At 38.2% G+C, this 21,393-nt stretch overlaps 2 protein-coding genes across 2 annotated transcripts in view; one reads left to right on the top strand and one right to left on the bottom strand.

Moving 5' to 3' along the window:
• Window positions 1-21,393, bottom strand: part of CDC73 (cell division cycle 73) — a 103,763-nt gene that overhangs the window by 28,754 nt on the left and 53,616 nt on the right. The gene's annotated exons all lie outside the window — the stretch shown is intronic.
• Window positions 13,622-20,021, top strand: B3GALT2 (beta-1,3-galactosyltransferase 2). Its single transcript, XM_026089120.1, has 2 exons — window positions 13,622-13,792; window positions 18,620-20,021. The coding sequence occupies exon 2, from the start codon at window positions 18,753-18,755 to the stop codon at window positions 20,019-20,021; it is 1,269 nt and encodes a 422-aa protein (XP_025944905.1). The 5' UTR covers window positions 13,622-13,792; window positions 18,620-18,752.

Genomic DNA, 21,393 nt, shown 5'->3' with positions numbered 1-21,393 from the left:
TAGAACCTCTTACCTCTTATAAACTCTTACACTTGACAAATGATGATCTCTCGAGTTCAGCATGACTAATCCCAGACGCCCCTCTATTGGCATGTCACAGTTACAAAAAGTAGTCTTTTTGCTTTTTAAACCACACAAGTTGATGATCTTGTGGCCCTTTACGACTGAGACAGGCTGCTAGTAACACTTCAGTATAGATCCGCGCAGTCAATCAAGTATGCTGGTAATGAAATTTATGTTACCTCAGACTTTCTTCAAAACTCTTTTCATACCTCTTTACTGGGGGAGTTGCACATTAAGATCCTACACTGGAGAGTCCTGCTGGAAACCCACTTGCTGGGCTGGTTACAGGGAAGTTAAATGACTGCAATTGCACATATAGGAAACAAAAAGGTCAGATAGGAAGGAGAAAGATGTGCGTGTTTGCACGAATCTCTCTGCTACCTGCAACCAGACTAGTGAGCCTCCAGCGTAACCATCATCGAAGCTCTGGCAGCAGACTGCCCACTGGCACACAGCAGTGCCACCAGCCTGGGTGCTGGTGAGAAACACACGGACAAAATACCGAGACACAAGTGATATCTGTACAACATCAGACAAGAAAATAAGAAATAGAAGAGCAATTTATTGTTAAAATTTCTGAGTTTTGTCCAGTATGAAAGTCTGGTGAGTTCTGGACTTGCACATGCTACAAGCTATCCACATACTGTTAATTCCTCCAAATTGGGAAGACTGAACACCTGTTTTTAACCTATTCCCAAGAAAATCAGAATACTGTCTCCAGACTTTTGTACTGTCCCAGCTGTGTATGTTCMCAGGCTCATTTTCAACTGTAGTATTAAAAAAAAAGACTGAAGAATAAAAACTAACCAAAGAAACACCACATTCGCAATAAACCAAATTTTGTCCAGCTCTTATTCTACAGATCTTTTTGCTTTAATTCAAGGCATTTAAAAACAGATAGGAAGGAAAAAATACGTATACTGTGTACCATGAAGATAGGAAGTGAATCAAATCAGGATAAAACATAGACTTTTGGTTTTGGGTGGGATTTTTGTTTCCTTTTATYACTAGGGTTAAGCGCACTTTATTATAGTGGCAGCAAAAAACATCCCTTTCACATAGCAAGAAAGCAAGTTCAGTCATTTCCCCCCTTTTCAAATGCTTAATTTAAACCTTACATATACAGTTCGCACAACCAGGAAAGTTCATGTAAAATCTGATTGCCAAGCCCTATATACAATCACAGCGTTATGCAAGGTTAAAATGCACATAAACAGCAACACAAAAAGTTTAGCAATAAACCTTTTCAAAGGCTTTTGAAATAAAAGCACCTTTCACTGTTAGGAAAAACACACTCACTTAAGTTACTATTAGAGCAGATTCTGTTCCTCTTCTCCTTTCCTAACAGGCAACAGCTTACCACTCCTCCTCAACAAATTCATAGTCCCTTCAGAATACATGACCTATGCATGATTGTTAGCACAATGAAGCTTAGAAATCTAGCCCATAATAATCTGCCCCAAACACACAAAGTCATGGGCTCTCTTGTGAATAAAGTTTTATTTCACTAAAAACCCTGAATCAGAGAAGCCAACTATTTTCAACATAAACAAAATACCTTACATTCTCAATTTACATGCTTGCTGCACAGTGCCATGTGAAAAAGCATTATTTTGAAAACCGTTATGACCTGAGCTGACATTTGACTGCAATGTTAATATCTGTCCCTACTTCTCTAACTAAAATATAAGCCACAAAACAGAAAGTCTTCTGTTTGGCTTCACAAAGCCAAAAACAGGAAGAAGAATCAGACTCACTACTCTGAATTTTGCAATTATCTAACTCTGGTATTTGTTGCAAGCTACAGTGCTATAGATCATGTGCAATAAACACAAAATGAATACTCTTATAAATTTAAATGGTGCGTTCTTCCTCAGTTATTAAGAATAAATTAGGAATTTAGAAATATAAACATAACATAGAAATACAAACATGCAAACAATACATCTACATTCAACCCTCCAAGATCACAAACAACACTCAAACATCATAAGATGCACTTCGACGAATGGATGGATACAGGGTTAAAAAATCATGCAAATAGTGTAAAGTAATGATTGTGAATGTGTTGTTTTTTGGCAAACCTACAAAGACAAAATGTGAGGAATTAATGAGTGACAGAGATGCAACTAGCATCCTATGCTATATTGCATTTACCCAAAATCATACTTCCATCTGTGATCAAAAACTGAACGGAGGCCTTTTGAGAAACTAGAATAAGGAATTACCTGGTCATTTCATACACTCATGTTAAGTAAAACGACACATTTCTGTAGGTTTAACCTTGACAAAAATGCATCCATTTCTGCATCAAAAATGTTTACTCTGAGATTTTAACTGAAATACTGAACTTTGAGTTCCAAAGCCTCCAATTTCCTTTTAAATGGAAATTTTCTTTGTAGAACTCCCATTCCAGAATTTGATGTTTTAATTAAAATATGGTTTTGTTCAAAATAATGAAAGAACACTCAAATTAGAACAAAATTTTAAAAAATTTCCATTCAGTGCAACAGGTTAACTCCATAGGTCTTGAAGTTTCCCTCCCCAGGTACAGATGTCAGCACTAAAATGTTAAAAAATTTTGTCGGTATCACTACTGTGCAACACTGAATTGCACTACTGAACATTTCAGCAGAAAGCCAGGAAACACCCTGAACCCAAAATCCTGTATTTCCTAGATTTCTAAATCTTTATAGCTCCCCAACAGATTCCAGAATATATTGTAAAATATCCTCCAAACACTACAAACTAAAAATTTCAGTTTTTATACCAAAAGAACAAATAGAAATGCAACATTCAACTTTTTAATCTTTTCATTTAATTTAACTATGTTTTAAAAGCCTGACTCTTTTGACAGGTACTATGGCTCTAGACTATGGCTATCTTGCTTTAGCAAAAAGAAGTCAAATATGTGAATCAAACAACAGAGTCATGATCTTAATCATCAGACAAGGAAGTTATTTGGAACACAAAAGTATTTTGGTTTTATGCACCACGGATTCTTAAGTTTAACATAAACAATAGAAGAATAAATACCACATTGTCATTACAGCATCGACACTTGCCACTTGTGTGCTTCTTTACTAATACTCAGGTTGAAAGAGTTGCCTTCTAAAATTTTTGCATTTAGCACGCATGCAAGAGAATCAGCTTATTACTGCTACAATAATATACAGCAAACAGATTATGAAACTGCTATTCATATTTGTGATCTGAGTTAACGTATCATTCATACCACCTTGCTATGGAATATAAAAGCTGATGAATTTATATGGCAGTATCAAAAATTAACTGTAATCATAATAAATCAAGTATTATATTAAAATACAGGAAAGATTCTGACCATATCACACATGAGGAATTTTTCCATTTGGCCTTCTGCCTCTACTTTCAGCTTCCTTTGGCATTATATCTAAATTCCTCATTCTTCTTCTCTCCTTAGCAGTGAAGATTAAATTAAGCCCTTCTCAAAGCATTAAGATGACAGCACTCAACTTTTATTTTTCATTTCACATACAATCTATATGCTATATAGTCTCTCTCTAAGCTTCTGTCTATGCATTATAAGATGTGGTTTATAATGACTGTTCTTTGAAGAGCACAGCTCTATTTTCTATAGTGCAAAAATGCAGTCTTCTTAAATGAAGGTCAACTGACAAGGTCTCATTCATACAGGCAGGGGCCATTCTGCTCAAAGATGAAGATAGGATAAGAGCTGTACAAAACCTTTGCAAATTTTTAGGATCTTCCTATTATGCTATGACTTTTATACAGTGTTCATCCATCACTGCAGAGAAAATAACCCCCGACTACATGAACAGACTCAAAAGCATATTTTAAAACAGGTTCTAGTAGTTCTTAAATGGCTCCATTCTCTATACATACGCACACGTACATGTCTGTATACATACATATATAATATGCATACACACACACAAGTTCATCTTAAAGTAGTAATTTCCCACTGCGAATAACCTTCTCGGATGACAAACTGCTAGTCAGCAACAGACACAAGTGAGGTTCAGTGCAACTCTTATTTCTCCTACTCACATTTTAGCAAATACCAGTTGTCCATAACGCTCCTCTGGATTTCACAGTATATCTGAAGGAAATTGGCCTTAAGCACCAAGCCCTCTTCAGCTAGCCTTTAGCCCTGACATCTGTCCTGTTACTTCAAATAGTTGTTTCATCTTTGAAAAGCCTAGTGTCAGTGATAAAAAAGCAAACAAGATTTTTTCCTACAGTGGTCTGTTGCAAAATAAGATCCCCTCATTTGAAAACTCTGAACACTTAGGTGGCAGGAAATAAAAAAGAATAAGGTACTGGGAGCAGGCAGTGTTTTGGAAGAGAGTAAGGCTTTCAATGCCAAGAATGATCTTGCTGAGAAAAAAACAGAAATGTAACAAGACTCCTCTGTTATGACACCCTGGAACTTTCTGTACAGGTTTCAGAGAGCTTCACCCATCAAACACATTCAATTTCTCAGAGACTCATCCAGTAACTTCCTCATTTGACTCTGGTGTTGCTCTGCTTTTACAAGAAAAACATCAAAACCAAATAGCAGCATCACCTTTTGAGAAAGGACAGCACAGTAATTCTGCACATCGTTCAAGAAGCTGGTGATAAGGACAGAAACTTCATACATTTCTATTCAGTACTCTGCTCTTACAAAAAGACATTTTGGAAAAACAAACAAACAAAATCCAACACTATGCAGGACCTAATGTCAGAATACATTTTTCTTCTTTATTTCTACATCATCATATTCTTTTATATATGCATATATGTATATTCTGAAGGAACAACAGAAATACTTTTTCTTCTCAAACATAAGTTTGTCACCAACCATTTTTAATAGGACTAGTGGCTAGCTTGAAGGAAACACCCTGAAATGAGGCAAGTATAATGACGAGGCACTACCATTCTAAAAGCTGTTCAAAAAAAACCCCCAAACAAAGCAAACAAACAAAAAAAAGAAACAAAGCTCCAGCCTTTTATTGCAGTTGGCTCTCAATCAAGTGCAATCAGATATTCTAGGTAGCAGATTTTCCATTCTGTTGCTCAGAGATGCCTTAGATGTAGCAATTTCATTAGCTCAGGGCAGCTTCACAGGGACAGGGCTAGCTTACTTCCCAGGCCAGCAGGGCTGCAGAAACAGTCCAGCCACACAGCATGGAGCCGCTATTTATAAATCTTGCAAACATCTCGTGTATGCCACGCCATTGTTTCAAGAACAAGCAAGCAATTCTGCACAGAGTCATCAGTGCTTATTAGCTCCAAGCCCACGGGACCTGAACCAACTCCACCAGACCATTCGGAGGCGGCTGATGCATCTATTCCCCAATGGTCCAGATTCCACAAGGCTTATTAGACCGTGTGCATTATCATGTGAATACACAGATCCAGTTTTAGTCTGGCACTGGTCCCAATCAACCTGCCAGAGAGAGCAGTACAGAGWTACAAGAGACCTGCCCTAACCTTCCCCGTTGGGTCCAGCAGTTCCCCTATTGCTGACATCTCTCTCTCCTGTCCCTTCCCCCTTGCCCAACTCGGATAAGGATCAGGTAATTACGCATAGCAAAAGGTCCTCCTTATCCCTAGGTAATCCCAGAGTAAAAGTACAGATGAGGTGCATACTCAAAGCGCTGTGTAGGATCAACTGTAAAAAGGCTGAAATGGCAAAAGGGATTTTTTTCACAGTGAAGAGCTCTTTTAATATGAGGTGACCTAGATTCTCAAAGGCAGAATTCCCTTTACCCCAATTATTGCACCTATGCCTTTTCCCACGTAAAATTCTTTAAGGAGGAGGTGTTTTTATTCCTTTGCTTGCTTGCTTACAACTGCAACAGAAGCAGCACACCACTGTTGTCTTTTCTGCACTATTATGCTTCTTTGATATTAATAAAATCACAGAGCTTTTTAATGTTTGACAAAATAAGAAACTCCAAAGAAAACAGTAAGATGCAGACCCAATGGTTGGAGAGGAAAAAAAAGGCAGAGTCAGTCTCCCAAAAGCTATTTCTATTCTTCTGCAATTGTAAGCTATAATACTTGAACATGGATAAAACACAAAAGTGTATTAACCAAAAATTACAAAAAAGCATTAGTGGAAGTCTGAATGTTTAGTTATGCAAATCTTTCAGAGCAGAAGACTTAAAAGAATCTGCAGTGTGCAACCCATCATTCAAGGTCATGAGATGTGCGGGGCTTTTAAGAAGATGACAGGTTTGGTTTTTTTTCTTTCTTTTTTTAAAGGAGGATGACAGATGCTCCCTATAAATTTACCCTACTTTAAGATGGATCAGTGATAGAAAGCTCTGCAGATGCTGATTAAGAGTTATTAGAAGACAGGCACAGAATCTCTACTTTTAGGCCAAGTTCTATGAACTTAGCATTATTACATTAAACATATCCAGTAATGTTTTTTTCCTGTTATATACACACCTCCCTACAGAACCCATTAATGATTCTGAATATCACGTTTTGAGACAGACAAGATGCAAGGGAGCTGTGCTGGTTATTTCTTCTTCCCTTAGAAACCACTAAACTGCAGAAAATAAAAAAAAAATGAAATTTAACATTGAAATGCAAGTTAGGCTGGCAGAAAGGATGCAAATTCTCCAGTTCTGAACCAATATCCTCTGTCAGTTAACAAAATACAAACTGAGCTCTAAGGATTTCCTCCAAATCACGTATCTGAGGACTACAGGAGTCCTGGTGACTATGATTCTGTATTAGTAATTTACATGAAAAAAAATCTTCAAGATCACAGAAGTAAACTAGAATCTCACACATGAGTAGACAGATTCCAGAGGGAATTATGAACACAGTTATTCAGACAAAAAGCATGATTTCCATAGCATTCAGTTTCCATTTCCTTAGAAGTCACTAAATGGATGCTATCATTTAAGTTTCCTGTGAATTGCAAAAGTGGAAAGAGAAAGTCTGGAGGAAAGATTGGCAACTAAGGGCATATGATGTCACTTCTGTATGACTAGCTTCAATTCTCGGTTTGTCAGGGGCATATACACATGAACATTTACTTCCAAGAGATTTTTGCCACAAGAACAGAAGTCACTTTGAAATAACAGGGAATCTGTTCAATGAATTTAAGTACAACACACGATAAAACTCAGTACATATTAAAATCAGCTGTTCTGTAATATACACTGACTAGAAGCCACTTCAAGTCAAGAAAGTCATTAACATGGAACAACATTAAGAAAAAACAGATACACTAAACTGACTGGCCAAGCTGAAGTAAGTCTATCACACTAGGTGGTATGCAGGGTGGTTGGACTAATTTTAGTTCCCCCAACATATCAAAGGGGCAGGGAAGTGCTCTTAAAAAAGGGACTTATTTTCCATGTTAACACCCAGCTTTTTGTGTTGGATATGAACAAACACTGCTTAAATTTAAAACAGGGATAGAACCCCTCAGAGCACTGGAGGAAGGATGCTTCCCAGATTTTGTTGTTTTTCCCAGTTCAAGCACCTGAGCTAAGAAAAAAAGTTGTGTGCATTCAAGACATTTACCAAACCATTGCAGTTTCTGTCATAAACCTTGCACGTCCCACCAAATTAGCTGTAAATGAGGATACCTAGAGGACGGAGCTGGAGGAAGCAATGTGCTAAAGCTACTGAGGAAGCGTGCCAGGTGCAAGGAGTCAATGCTGTTCTCGACCCTAGGACAAATGGCATCCTAACAGCTCTGAGAGTCCAACTGCTCAATTTAACATTAACTAAATACCTCTGTCTCCAATTTCAACTTAATACACAAAACCATGAACTATTGAGGCTGACAAAATGCCTCCATATTCACTTTTACAACCCATATATATAGTGAAAAACTTCTAGTGAGAAGATGAACAACTAGCACTGCTAACCTCTTCCTCAGGCTCCAAGCGTCTACACAGCTCATCCTGCCATCCAAGATGAAGGGCTGGGCAGGACGCCCGTGTCCGTGCAGCGAGTCTGATGGGCCAGACATCTTCAAATCATTGGGAGAGAAGTGCTGGGATGTCTCAAGAAGCCAGAAGAAAGCCTAAAGGAAAAAGGTCTCTGCACCCGCTGTGGGAAGGGTTTGGGCACACAGAAAGGGCTGGGCAGCAGGAAGTTGGGAGGCTGCTGAAGCTGGAACAATCTGTTTGTCTCCTCAGGAGTGAGGAGAGGCAACTGATCAACTCCTATGAGATGCCATCTGCTTAGTTCCTCTTTACCCAACTCACTTATTTTGGTATTCTTGTGCATACATATAGAGAGCGTGAGCAGAAGGTTTCAACTGTGACCCAGGGTGGAAAGTAGGTATTTGTGACACAAGGTGCTCTCTGTGAGAATTTTGACTAAAAACTTAATGAATATCACAAGCGTTGTAGTCTTAAAAGTGAATTATATCTTTTCCAGTTTTAAAGAAGCTTTAATAGGTAGTATCAGCTATCCCCAAAGCCTGAGTTTCTGTAAAAATCTCAGTTTTCATTTCAAATTCTTGTGTTGGGGAAGGAAGCAAGAGGCAGGGCTAACTTGATCATATAGTGCAGGCAGGTGGAATGAAAAAAAAGTTAAGGTAAGGGAAAACAGAAGTTGATTTTCACTGTTCTTTAAACTGCCTCGAAAYGTTTGGTACTTCTGCTGGTTTGCCTTCTCTCCCCTGCTGTGTCGAATCAAAGCTTCATAAAGTCACAGTTCTTTTTACAATGCAAAATGAATGTTTGTGACAGACAGAAAACATTACTACTGGCACTGTCAGTTCATCAGGGGAGAACTGCACGACCAAAAATACTGCATGATACAAATGAAATTATGTTGTCCATCCCCTAGTAAAAATCTGCATTTAGCACTTAAGAATAATGGGATGMAAAGCCTGAGGGAAAGGCATGAAAATTTAGAATACAGAGAAGACAAGACATGATAGAGAAAGAAAACACCACATTATTGAGGAAAGAAATGTGCCTGGACAGTGGTTTAATATGCAACATTTGCATATAATACAAAATGAGAAAAGAAAGAAAGTAGCCACAAGCAGCTTTACTTTGGCCTTTCATGGCAGGCTGTAATGCTTCTAAGGGGATTCTGAAGCACTCCGAACCTGTGTTCTTCACAGCAAGCTGTGGCAGGAGAATGGACTGAACTACTGTTTGGATACTTCAAAAGTTTATTTACTTAATTAATAAAAAATTCAAACATTCAGAATTGTAAGACATGCCCTCAAAATGTTTCAAAGATTTCCTTGCACAGTGACACAAGGCAGATGGAATAAGAAGCACCTTCCTGGCTTGAAGAGATAAGATCCTCCTGTCTGTTCTCTCTTTCACAACTTTGCAAAACTAGGCAATGTGCTTCTATTCTTTATGGACTGACAAATGCAATTATAAATTCATTAGGGAACAAAAATATGCATGTTTTACAGTTACCAAAACCCTTTTCTAGTGTTCTCACCATTTCAGGTTGATCTACAGGAACTTTGGTGTACTCCTGTTTTAAATTTAAGACATTCAAACATTAATGGAACCCCTGTACATTTATAGCTTGGATGTGATTAAAATTTAGTGCCAAACCTTGACCATTTATTAAAAAATGCAGCAAGTGTAAGATAGGTTTCTCAAGTAACTAAGCAGCGAAAGTCTGCTAAGGAAAATAAGGCAGGCAATACTGACACTTGTGGTCATTTCTAGATTGCTATTTTTCATTCACTTACAAATATGCTTGCGACAGTTAAGAAAAAGTGTTGTGAACACAAAGTAGCCAAGCAAGTTACAAAAACTCTGCAAGTCTCTCTCTCCTATTCTAACTGAAATCCTGGAGAAGTATTCTTTTTGAAGCAAGAGAAGAACCACCACTGGACATAGATATARTAATTCTTAACGCAAAGTTAAAACCAAGCATTCATGACATCTTGTATGAATGTGTAATTTTCAGAAGGAAAAAAATAATTTAGAAGTAAAAATAACCAACCTTGAAAATGTTGCCATTAATCATTTTAAACTGTCACTTGAAAGGTTTTCAACATATTACAACAGAAATAATACCACATTTTACAATGATAAAATGGAATCTTTTTTTTTTTTTTTTTTTTAAACAGAATATCCACAGAGCATCCAGAAAGTGTGGCCCATACGGGAGCATCCAGCTGACATGTCAGCTATGATGCCTGTGTTTAGTTCAATGTTTGGAGGACTCGTGTGGCCACCAGGTGAAGTAGTATCTTTTTTCCCCCCAATGTGTCTGACAAGGGTAAATTGACCATTGCAAGTTCATTTCAGAAACTTCTGTTATCTTTGAGAAGTGTCATTCTATGAATGTTGTCAGAATTGACCTCTATTTAATGGCTYATCCTTAGGGCCTAATTTATCTTAAAACCAATCTGACATGATTCTGCTGATGTCCAAAAAAATTACACGTAGGAAGGGTTTTTTTGAAGAAAACATTGCAGAACTATGCTCCTTTGTTCTGCGTGCACACGCTTTGTGTAGTTCAAAGCTGTCACGTGCACAGGTTTCTCTTTTCTGACTCCTTGCGCCTGCTCCTAGCTTGGCAGGTCTCAGCGAGCAGTCAGGCTTTCACTGGCCATGGGAAGTTAACGGTGTTCCTTGCACACGAGCAGCACATCTACACATCACTGTAATTTCTTCTTACTCTTAATAGATGGCAGTATTTCAAACACTAGCATTGTAGCTTCCAATTTAAGATGTAACCATAGTAACATTACAGAACATACTACTCCCTGGATCAAGAAAAAGCAATCCACTGACCCTTCACAGTAAGAGTTCGCCAAAATAAAGCTCATTCCAATCTACGACCACAGCAAGATTACTCAAATCTTCAGGTCATATTTCTAAAGCTAAGCAAGCTCTGCCTTCCTGAAATATCCAGGACTGTAAAGGACCATATAAAAGTGCTAAAGAAGAAAGTGCTATAAAAGAAAAAGGTATTTCTTCCYGAAACTTTGACTCCCTAAAGCTGTATCAGTCAAACACAATAGTAGAAAGCAACATGGCTTTTCCTTACTTTTCCCATAAGATGAGCAAAGACTTGCTTACTCTTCAAAAACAAGGAATAAGTGTACAAAAGAAATTGTTAAGATTTAAAAATTCCACATTCAGTTTGTTCGCATGGCAAATGATAAATTTTACACATAAAGATGCAACAGTTCTGCTCAATTTAAAACTGTGCTCAAGGAATATGGCCATATAATTTAAAAGCCAGAACTGAAGCCTGTTCCTTTCTAAATTTACTTACGAACAGATTCTATCTGGAAAAAATAACCCTTAGGATTTTTGTATCTTTAATACTTATTAAAGAGCTTTTAAAAAAAATACTAACAGCTTTGCCCAATACCAATATTTAAACATACTATATATCTCACATCCTCTCATAGATACTTCAGGTATGGTGAAACAGTAAGTGAAAACACTCTGGATTTTAATAAATGTTCTGCTGAAATTTAGACTTGTTTCCCAAGTACATGCTGTGTGACTTGTCTGAAAATTCAAAATCAGGGGTAGACTTACATGCTGCTATTCAAAAATACTATTTGCATCTATGAAATCAGTAGAGGTAAAATAACTACATGAATATCTCTATTTCCTACCCAAAGCTCAGAGTGTGGCAAACTGGCCAATATTTGTGTCACATTTGTATACATATAGCAAAAGACTATCTAAGACTCTGTATACTATGTAGGGTAACGATAAGAAAGCTTTGTATGTGTAAGTGGAAACTTGAGTAGACAGAGAGCATACATTCAACCTGCCAAAACACTGATGCTCAATTATTCATATCAGTCTTAGAACAGTATGTGGTGCTTGTCCCAGGTCTCTTCCCTACCTTACCCCCTCAACTCTTTTTTTTTTTAATACAAGATTTTTAGAGTGGAACAGATTGAAGCCTTTACTGATATGTATTTATATTTTTATGTAATATTTAGGGAATATGCTCATGCACCTGAAAGTATCTCAGATAGGAGCACAGAATTTGTGGAAATTGTCATTAGGATAGGAAATGTGTAAGTTAAAAACAGGACTAAATTAATGGAGAAAACTACTATGCATAGGTGATTTAGTCAGGAGGATATAAATCTGATTGTTTCTAGTAAGTTATCAGAATATGCATCTAGAATAGTAAAACATACTGACTGCCTGGGGAAGCCTTATTTTCCAGTAAGGGAAATACCTACTCCAATGCACTACAGAACCTAATCAGAGAAACCATATGATAGGCTGATTTATTTTTTCTTTATCCTTTGGCTAAAAACAATCTAAAGGGCTAAAGTCAGTGAACGGTTTTCAAAATAGGATGGACAAATGCAGTGAATAACCAATTCTTGGATATATATGCTGCTATCTATTTTCTGAACCATCTCTTGGCAGATTTCACTTATAACTTGCATTACATATAATAAGATGCTTCACCACAGAAGGGTCAGTCAGGAAAGGGCAGAAATGAAAAGGACACAAGTTTCATTAGTACCAGAAAGACAAATTCTATAACATAGGTATGTCTGTTGCAGAAGAAAGACATTTTAGATGCATCAATAATTGAAACCAAGTGCCCCCAATTCTGCAATACCAGACTTCGACCTTTATCAAGGAAGAAAGCCATTAAAAGCAAAAAGGCAGCTTAACAGCCTGTGCTTATGCAAGAGCGTGGTCCAGCTTAATTGACTAAAGATTACAAAAAGCAGCTTTTACAGGGTAAGTATGTGTAAAGGAGGTATGAGCAAAGAAATACATTTTTATTTTTTTCTTTGTTATGAAGGCACAAAGGATTTGTGCTCAAAGAGAGCCAAATGGGTTAAATCAAGCTATGGCATTTAAATGCTTGTAATTCCTTTGCACTGCAGAACAGCTTTGGGAATACGGAAAGAGACCATCTAGCATTAAAAATTCTCTAGAGAATCATAAGTTACAGTGTCAAGGAAAAGTGAAAACAATTTGAAAAAGCCCTCAATCATTCATTTAATAATCATGCAATTTTCATACTCTTCACCTATCATTGTGCTTATACTGAATACGTATCATTTATCAAATCGGAGCAAGAGCCTGTAAAGCTTTTTGGCTGCCTTCGGATTTAGTCAAAATGAATGCAAACAATCACGTGGGATTCAGCCAAGCAGTGACGTTAAATTCTGCTCTGTCAGAAGACAGCATCTGTCAAAGCCCACATTTAAACTGCTGCCTGCCTGTGCAGCAGCTGAAGAACTACGGGATGGATTTTATAGACCAAAATCCTTGGGTAAAACAGCTCCAAACCGTTTCAGTTACTGCCTAGCAACAATGAAGGAAGGAACAGAGGCAAATCCGATTGCTGAATGCAAGTGAAGCCCTGCGTGCGAGCGCTCCCTGCTACCGCTGCCGCTCGGAATATGGATACTGGGGAGAAGAGAACAGAGCACTGCATTGTCCGGCACAGCAAACGCCAGATGTAAAAGCTCCAATGCATCGGCTGCRAACAGCAGACGGCCCCGATCAGAGCAGCGACAACAACTACTGTCCTTTTGTTTGAACGCCGAACAAAAAGCCTCAAGACAAGGACAACACTTATGAGCAAGGAAGGTAACGCGGCAACGAGCAGACAGATGGACAGATTGGATACTGTGAAAAGCAATCGCAGGAAGCAGACTAGTGGGGGATATGCGCATGTTCGATAGCATCTTTTTTGCTGAAGTGATGGCGTGCCAAAACTATTTTCAGTGGGTATAATCCTCGCACCATAAATGGCCTGACCAAGGAAGGTATGTCAAATCCTTGTGTGTGATATTCATTCAGTTGTCTGTTACCTTTTCAGCCATTGCAGATAATGATCATTCCCGGGTTGCAGAGCCCAGGGAATGTCCAGCATGTCCATGAACGCTGGGAACAAATTCTCCCAGCCTTTCCCTTGGCCACGCCATGGCAGTGCCCCTTCCCTCCACTTGTTAAATATGTTGCTCACAGTCTGCTGAAGCTTGGGGTGGGTAGAGAAGGCAGATTAAAGGGATAATGTAGCTACTGTCATGATTGCATTTAACTGAGAAATTAAAAAAACTCAAAAACCTCCAGTTCAGAAAATAAATCAGTCAGAAATCCTCTCAAACTAGGTCAGAATTAATCCTTATCTGAAGTAATCTTAAAGCCCTGGTAAAATGGCCATGATGTGACACACACTGAGAGCACTGAACCATCAAAACACCATGCAGTCAAATTACATTTAGCTAAAAAGTACCTTCAAATCTTTTTACATCTGTTCCCCCCACAAAACACAAGCAAAATGTCAGACTATCATCAGCCACAGATAAATTGGGAGCCTGCAGAAGACTGAAGGTGATTTAAACTATCAGCAGTACAACTAGGCACCACATTTTACAAGTAACATCAGGCTCCACGGACATCCCAGCAGGAACCCTTCCTGCACTGTACACTCAAGATGGTGAGCATATAAATTACATCGTGCTATCGTCACAATTTCTCTGTTTAATGGGAAAACATTGACTGTTTAGTTTGGATTGCAAAACGCATGTTCCATCTAATTGCCATTCATTTCTGTTTATTCTTTAAATTTAAATACTTCATCAATAATGGCAAGCAAATAAGACAGGTTACTATTAGCAATGAAATTTAAGACCTAAGACTATAGGAATTTAATACACCACAGAAGTGCTTATCTGCGGAATCTATCAATAGCGCTAATAAATCATTTAGTTGTCAATATAAACATGCTTTCTTTGCTCAATACTAACTAGCAGTAAAACAACTGCAACTGTGGAAAAAGCTCACATATCTAAAGATGCAACGAGATGCGACTGTCGCTGTTTTTAGGTCACTTTAAAAACATTTAAAAGGTAAAGTCACTTTTCAGAACTTTTAAAACCAAACCCTCTAACCTCAGGAAGCACTCCTGGAGAACCGACTAGCCAGCACGGCGACTTTCATATCCGACAGGCTAAAACCTGAGCATCAGACCTCGTCTTGAGCACCGTCTGTTTTGTGCAAAGAGTTAAGGCAGTCTCTAAGCGAACTCCGGCACATTATGTGAGGCCTCATACGCCACTCCTGCTGCTGTTTACCAGCACACCAGCCCAGGCTGCCTTTTGAACTTTTCCCTCTAATTAAACAGTTTGCCCACACAGCTAATCAAAATATGAAAAACCAGGATGTGTAAATTGGGAGTYGACTGCTTCAATTTGCAAAGCTGTAATTACAGAGCACAACTGAAAGTACAAGAACCGAAACACGAGTAGAGCACAGAACACAAACAAAAATTCAAGAGGCATTCACAGCCTGTATATTTGGCAGTTCATAACACATCAGTGACTATAGCTATTAAATCATACATTCAAAATGCAGGGCTACATGCAGCAACATACTTTCAGAGGACAAGGGGATTGCATAAAATCCTTTTGGTACACTTAGTTTTACCTACGACCAATGGTTGATGCCTGTTCATAAGCTTTGTGTGAAAAGAAAATGTAAATATTTGAGCAAATGCAGTAACACTGTAACCCTAACTCAAATGAGAAAAAAATAACATTTTTCATGATACTATTCTTAACGTATACTCACGGTTGCTTACACTATTTTTAACAATGCATCCTTGCATGTAATTTTTTTTTCAAAGGAGCCACTGCTACTGTTGTATTTCAAATGTTTAATACCCACTACATATTTTGAAATGTTTTGAACCCGAATTACAAAGAAAATAAGAGATACCAAGTTACTGGTTTTATTTTTCAGTCAATACTTTTATGAAGCTAAGAAATAGATGTGGGTCCTACCTCCTGACCCCCACCTTTTTAAAGGGCAAATTGAAATTGAAGATTTTCTAGGAAACCCGCACCTTGAAAAATAATAATTAAAAAAAAAAGAGAGAGAAATGACTCTTCAAAATAAGTTTTAGGGTGAGGGTCAGGACTAGAATCATAAGAAATTTAAAGTGCACAAAGTGGGTATGTAGCCTACAGAAAGGTTTCAGGCATTGCAATCCCAATTTCAGGGACACTTTCTCAGTGCATCAAGGAAAGACAACACCTGAAAACCACTTCTACTTTGCACAAATATTTATGTAACTTAGGAGTCTCATTTTCAGCTATTTCTATATGTTCCTATATGAACAACAAAGTGCTATTTAAATTAAAAATTAAATAAGAATTAGTAGTGCAGTGCACATTTGCTGAAGTCTTCAGATCTAATGACTGAAGTTTCTGAAGTGGAATAATTTAGTGTGACGACAAAGTTGATCCGAATTACAGCCGCTGCCCTGCATTCAGCTCCTCATGAAATTCTGGTTTTTACCTTCTTCCAAAACTGCATCCACACGCAGTGGAAGGATAATTAACCAAATATTCCCACTGCTATCAATCAATTGATTTCCCTGAGATCTAGGATACCCTTTGAAGTGACATTTATGTTTGCTTACATAGAAATATTCTTCTCAGATAACTGAGTACTCATTTAAAATTCACTGCACACTGCAGAGAAACTAAAAATGATTCATTTTGAGGGCAGCCTTCTGAGGCTTTTCTTTTCTAAGCACACAAAAGCAGGCGCAGGTGGCAACAGAAACCCTCAAAGTTCAGAGCTTATTTCCTTTTACACTGTATAATCTCAGAATTAAAGGAGCACAAACGGAATAGTGCGCCATTTCTGGTTAAGTCTCTGACCATGTACTTTAGACATTCAGGTTTAACATCCGTAGACTGGAAAGCATTTTTTGAAAGACAGCTCAACCTCAGGTAAACGGCATCAGTCCCAAAACAGTTAAAAAATCAGAAATACTTTCAGTAATCTTAAGAACAACATACGTGACCATTGTGCAATGCAGCACAATGGCAGGGAAGAGCTTAATATATCAGCAGGCAAATATTTTGCTATTTCAGAGGGAGAATTATGCAGCAGCGTGGTCTTTTTAGCTACATTTACATTGTTAGAAACCACAGCTAAAATCCCCGCTTACTTGCTCCTCCTAGTGGAGGTTGGTCAGACAAACCACAGCTTCAGCTGAGTGCAATACTACTACCCTTCTGGCTTCCAAATATTTTGAATGAGGCGTCTTCCACACACACATTTATTATTCTGTTTATAYGTAGGCTGACATACAGTATTTTAAATAAAGATTTGATACAAGTCTGTCTTCAGCCTTTCTGAAATCTATTTCTCCCCCTACATGAACTAGGCTGATCAAATATTAAAGTCACACACACACACAATTTAATAATGTTTCAATTGCCATCTCTTTTTAAATTATGCTTTTACAGTGTAGAATCCTGTAATTTCCCATACAACATGTCACTTAGTTTTTATAAGGCAGAATTTAATCCAAATATTGGTTTTAGAAGATAGTAAAGTAATTAATAAATCACACATTTACAGTAAAAATAGCATTTTCTATGGGATTCCTGCTAGATTGTCATCCTTTTTCCTATACAAAACCCTAGGGCCCACAAATAAATTAGAGCAAATTGAAAATCACAAACGAATTGCTACTGTGCAGTGAAAGGTTCATTTACGAGATGATGTGATCAGCTTTTAATATGCAGCATCATGAAGCTGCCATATTGCCTGTGCTCTTGAATATGAAAAAAATTTAAGAGAAAATGAAGCACAGACTAGTTTGGCACTTCTTCTTGCAGTTACAGCTGCTAGTAACAAAACTTCACATTTCTGTATAACAGAAGTATAGTAGTTGCATTTAAAACTGGAGAGAACAAAAAAATCACGCTTATCAAATAGTTTGCTAAAAAATGACTTAGTGCTGTGCAATTTTACTTCCTGTTAGTATGTACATTTACCTAAGATCTCTGGCTACTAAAAATCAACAGTTTTAATTAAAATTAACCGCATATGAGCCTGGTACAAAACCAGAATGTTCTCCATCACTGTGGACTGGAAGGCGAAAGGTGACAGAGAGGCGACTGAAAACGTTATCCTACGCCCCCATGTGAGGATGGTGCAGTGAGGTTACTGGACCCTGACAATTAATTCTGACAGGTGCAGCTTCTCCTCGACTTTCGGGGCACCGAGGGGGCYGCTGGAAACGCGCCAAGCAGCGCACTGTGATGAACAGCTCCGTGAGCAGCAACCTTGCGCCGTCTGTCCCGCTCCCGATACACGGTCGTTTCACAGAAGGGGTTTTTAAACTGTGAGCCGTACTACCCTGTGCATGTCAAATCAGTTTTAATTAATGCCAATAAACCTTCCATCTGGTATCAAGGCCTTTCCATTCAGTTCTTCTCAAACACTGTACGAGGATCTCTCAGTCAGCACACATGAAGCTATTTGAATCTACTTCACAGTTTTTCTGCTAGCATGATCAAATTCAGATTTTGTTTCCTTTGGTGTCCAGGATATTAGTCAAAATTACCAAGGAAATCAATGCACTTTTTTAAAAGCAAACAAATCAAGTAGATTTTAATCATAAAATAAGTTTGGCTTTTAGGATGTCTATGGCTAGTTTTAAAAAAATTGTATTGAATTTTACATTTATATCTAGTTTCTCATTGTGACCTCTTATAGTGCGAGAATGGAAAATCAAGGATTTTTTAATTGATTTCTTCCCTTTTTTTTCCTTCTAAACCTTTGCAGAGTGAGCCATTTGCAGAGAACTACTCAACACGAACAACAGAAAATGAATACCAAAGAATAGCAGCGGGTTCAGAAGGAGAGGAGAAGCCTTTTGCTTGAGCCTTATCTCTTATCCCACCACTGGATTCTTACAACATGCTTCAGTGGAGGAGACGACATTGCTGCTTTGCAAAGATGACCTGGAATACCAAAAGGTCTCTATTCCGCACCCATCTGATTGGTCTGGTCTCTCTCGTCTTTCTTTTCACTATGTTTCTGTTTTTCAACCACCACGACTGGCTGCCAGGCAGGGCGGGCTTCAAAGAAAACCCCATGGCTTACACCATACGAGGCTTTCGATCCATGAGAAGCGAGACGAACCTCAGCTCCCTGCGGAGTGCGTGGAAGGACACAGTACCGCAGACCCTCAGGCCTCAGACCATCAYCAACGCCAACAACACAGACCTGGCACCGCAAGGAGTAACCGGTTTAGAAAACACGCTCAGCGCCAATGGAAGTATTTACAATGAGAAAGGTACCGGGCATCCAACTTTGTATCATTTTAAATACATCATCAATGAGCCTGAGAAATGCCAGGAGAAGACCCCTTTTCTAATCCTGCTCATAGCCGCAGAACCAGGCCAAGCAGAAGCCCGGCAAGCGATTCGCCAAACCTGGGGTAACGAAAGCCTGACACCCGGTATCCACATCGTTCGTATTTTTTTGCTGGGGTTAAGCGTTAAGGTAAATGGATACCTCCAGCGTGCCATACTGGAGGAAAGCAGACAATACCATGACATCATTCAACAAGAATATTTAGACACTTACTACAATTTAACTATTAAAACTCTGATGGGAATGAACTGGGTTGCATCTTACTGTCCAAGTGTTCCCTATGTTATGAAAACTGACAGTGATATGTTTGTCAATACTGAATATTTAATACACAAGCTTCTGAAACCAGAACTTCCTCCAAGGCACAAGTATTTTACAGGTTATTTAATGAGAGGTTATGCACCTAACAGGAACAAGGATAGTAAGTGGTATATGCCACCTGATTTGTATCCAAGTGAACGTTATCCTGTATTCTGCTCTGGAACCGGTTATRTTTTTTCGGGAGATTTAGCAGAAAAGATCTTTAAGGTCTCCTTAAGCATCAGACGTTTACATTTAGAGGATGTATACGTGGGGATCTGCCTTGCAAAGCTGCGAATTGACCCTATGCCTCCGCCCAACGAGTTTGTCTTCAATCACTGGCGAGTTTCTTACTCCAGCTGTAAATACAGCCACCTAATTACCTCCCATCAGTTCCAACCCAGCGAACTGATCAAATACTGGAACCACTTACAACAAAATAAGCACAACGCCTGTGCCAACGCAGCAAAAGAAAAAGCAGGCAGGTACCGCCATCGTAAACTGCACTAGAAGGAGGACGATACTCACTCTATAAAAAGTATTCCACGTGCAATCTGTAAATATCGCTGAACGCATGTACATTGAAAATGGATGAGCTTAATGGGACAGCCTTCAGTTGATCCCCATCACATAATGGAGTCTGAAAATTATTTTTTTAATTTTAAAAGTATAGTTCTTGAAAACACTAAYTATGAACCTCTAACCAAACAGTTTTCCCAGCAAATTTGAGGAAAAAAGATGATGGTATACAAGGATTTTTGTGTTAATGTGCAATAATAAGCATGCACACTTTGGTGGTACAATTGCTGATATATGTGCCAATAAAATATAATTGAGCATATTTTCCACACTAAAATTTTATTTTAAAACAATGCATTCATTGTTCTAGTTCTTTTCAGTCTAATGGTTTCTTATCTAGCACTGCTAGAAGAAAAATGAAAAATGACAAATTAAGGAAATGCACAAAGGGCAGATCAGTTTTATGTTCAAATAGCACATTAAAATTATTGTACACTTCTTCAATGTACAATACTTTCGGTAATGTCACATTTACAATTTAGTAAGACACTACCACTGAACTCTAAAATACTAAGAAATGTTCCCTTTTACAGTGGGGCCAGTTTTAGGAAAGCTGCTTATTTTGGTTAGGAAAGAGGGTTAAATGAAATCAAATTTMAGAAAGCTACCACTTTGTACATCACCTTTAAAATGCAACTGGAGTTCAACAAGATTCCCTTCAAAGAGAGGACTAAAGATTAGTTAATTCTCTAGAAGTCATAGGGCTAGTTCCTGAATTCTGGTTCCAGGTAACACATTCATCCTGGCATCTGCATGCAAATCCATTGAATCTGCTATTAAATTAACTTCCTGAATTAATTTCTTTAAGGTAGCTCAAAGGCAGATCAGAAATGCAAAATGGAACTTCAAGTCTTTTGACAGCATCTCAGAAATATCCCATTTCACAGAAAGAGGGGGGAAAAAAGACTGAATCTGTTATTTTGCCCTTTCTCCCCCTTCCCCCCCCCCCAAAAAAAAAGATCAATCAAGTGAAAATGGGCCTAACATGGAAAATTTAGCTAAGCACCTTACTTTATGGATGGGGGAGGACCTGATGATAAGAAGATTGACATTTCCAGATAGCAATATGGTTGAAAATAAAACTGGAGCAGTTTTAAAAGTTAAAACCACAACATGTACCACTGGAAACAAAGATGTGAGAAGTAGGTTAAATCTGTTTACAGATTTCAAGTTTTCTAACAAATAGAACTTTTAAAGCTTATTTTCCAACAAAGTTATTACACAATTGCATCAGATTCAGGTTATTAGTGTTTTTCACAGTGCCGCATTAGCAATGCCCACCTCTGATTTAGCAGCAAATCAT

The sequence above is a fragment of the Apteryx rowi genome, unplaced genomic scaffold, assembly GCF_003343035.1.
Source record: "Apteryx rowi isolate R43461 unplaced genomic scaffold, aptRow1 scaffold_80, whole genome shotgun sequence".
Taxonomy (NCBI): domain Eukaryota; kingdom Metazoa; phylum Chordata; class Aves; order Apterygiformes; family Apterygidae; genus Apteryx; species Apteryx rowi.
The sequence above is the reverse complement of the archived record's forward strand: the minus strand, read 5'-3'. Positions and strand labels throughout refer to the sequence as shown.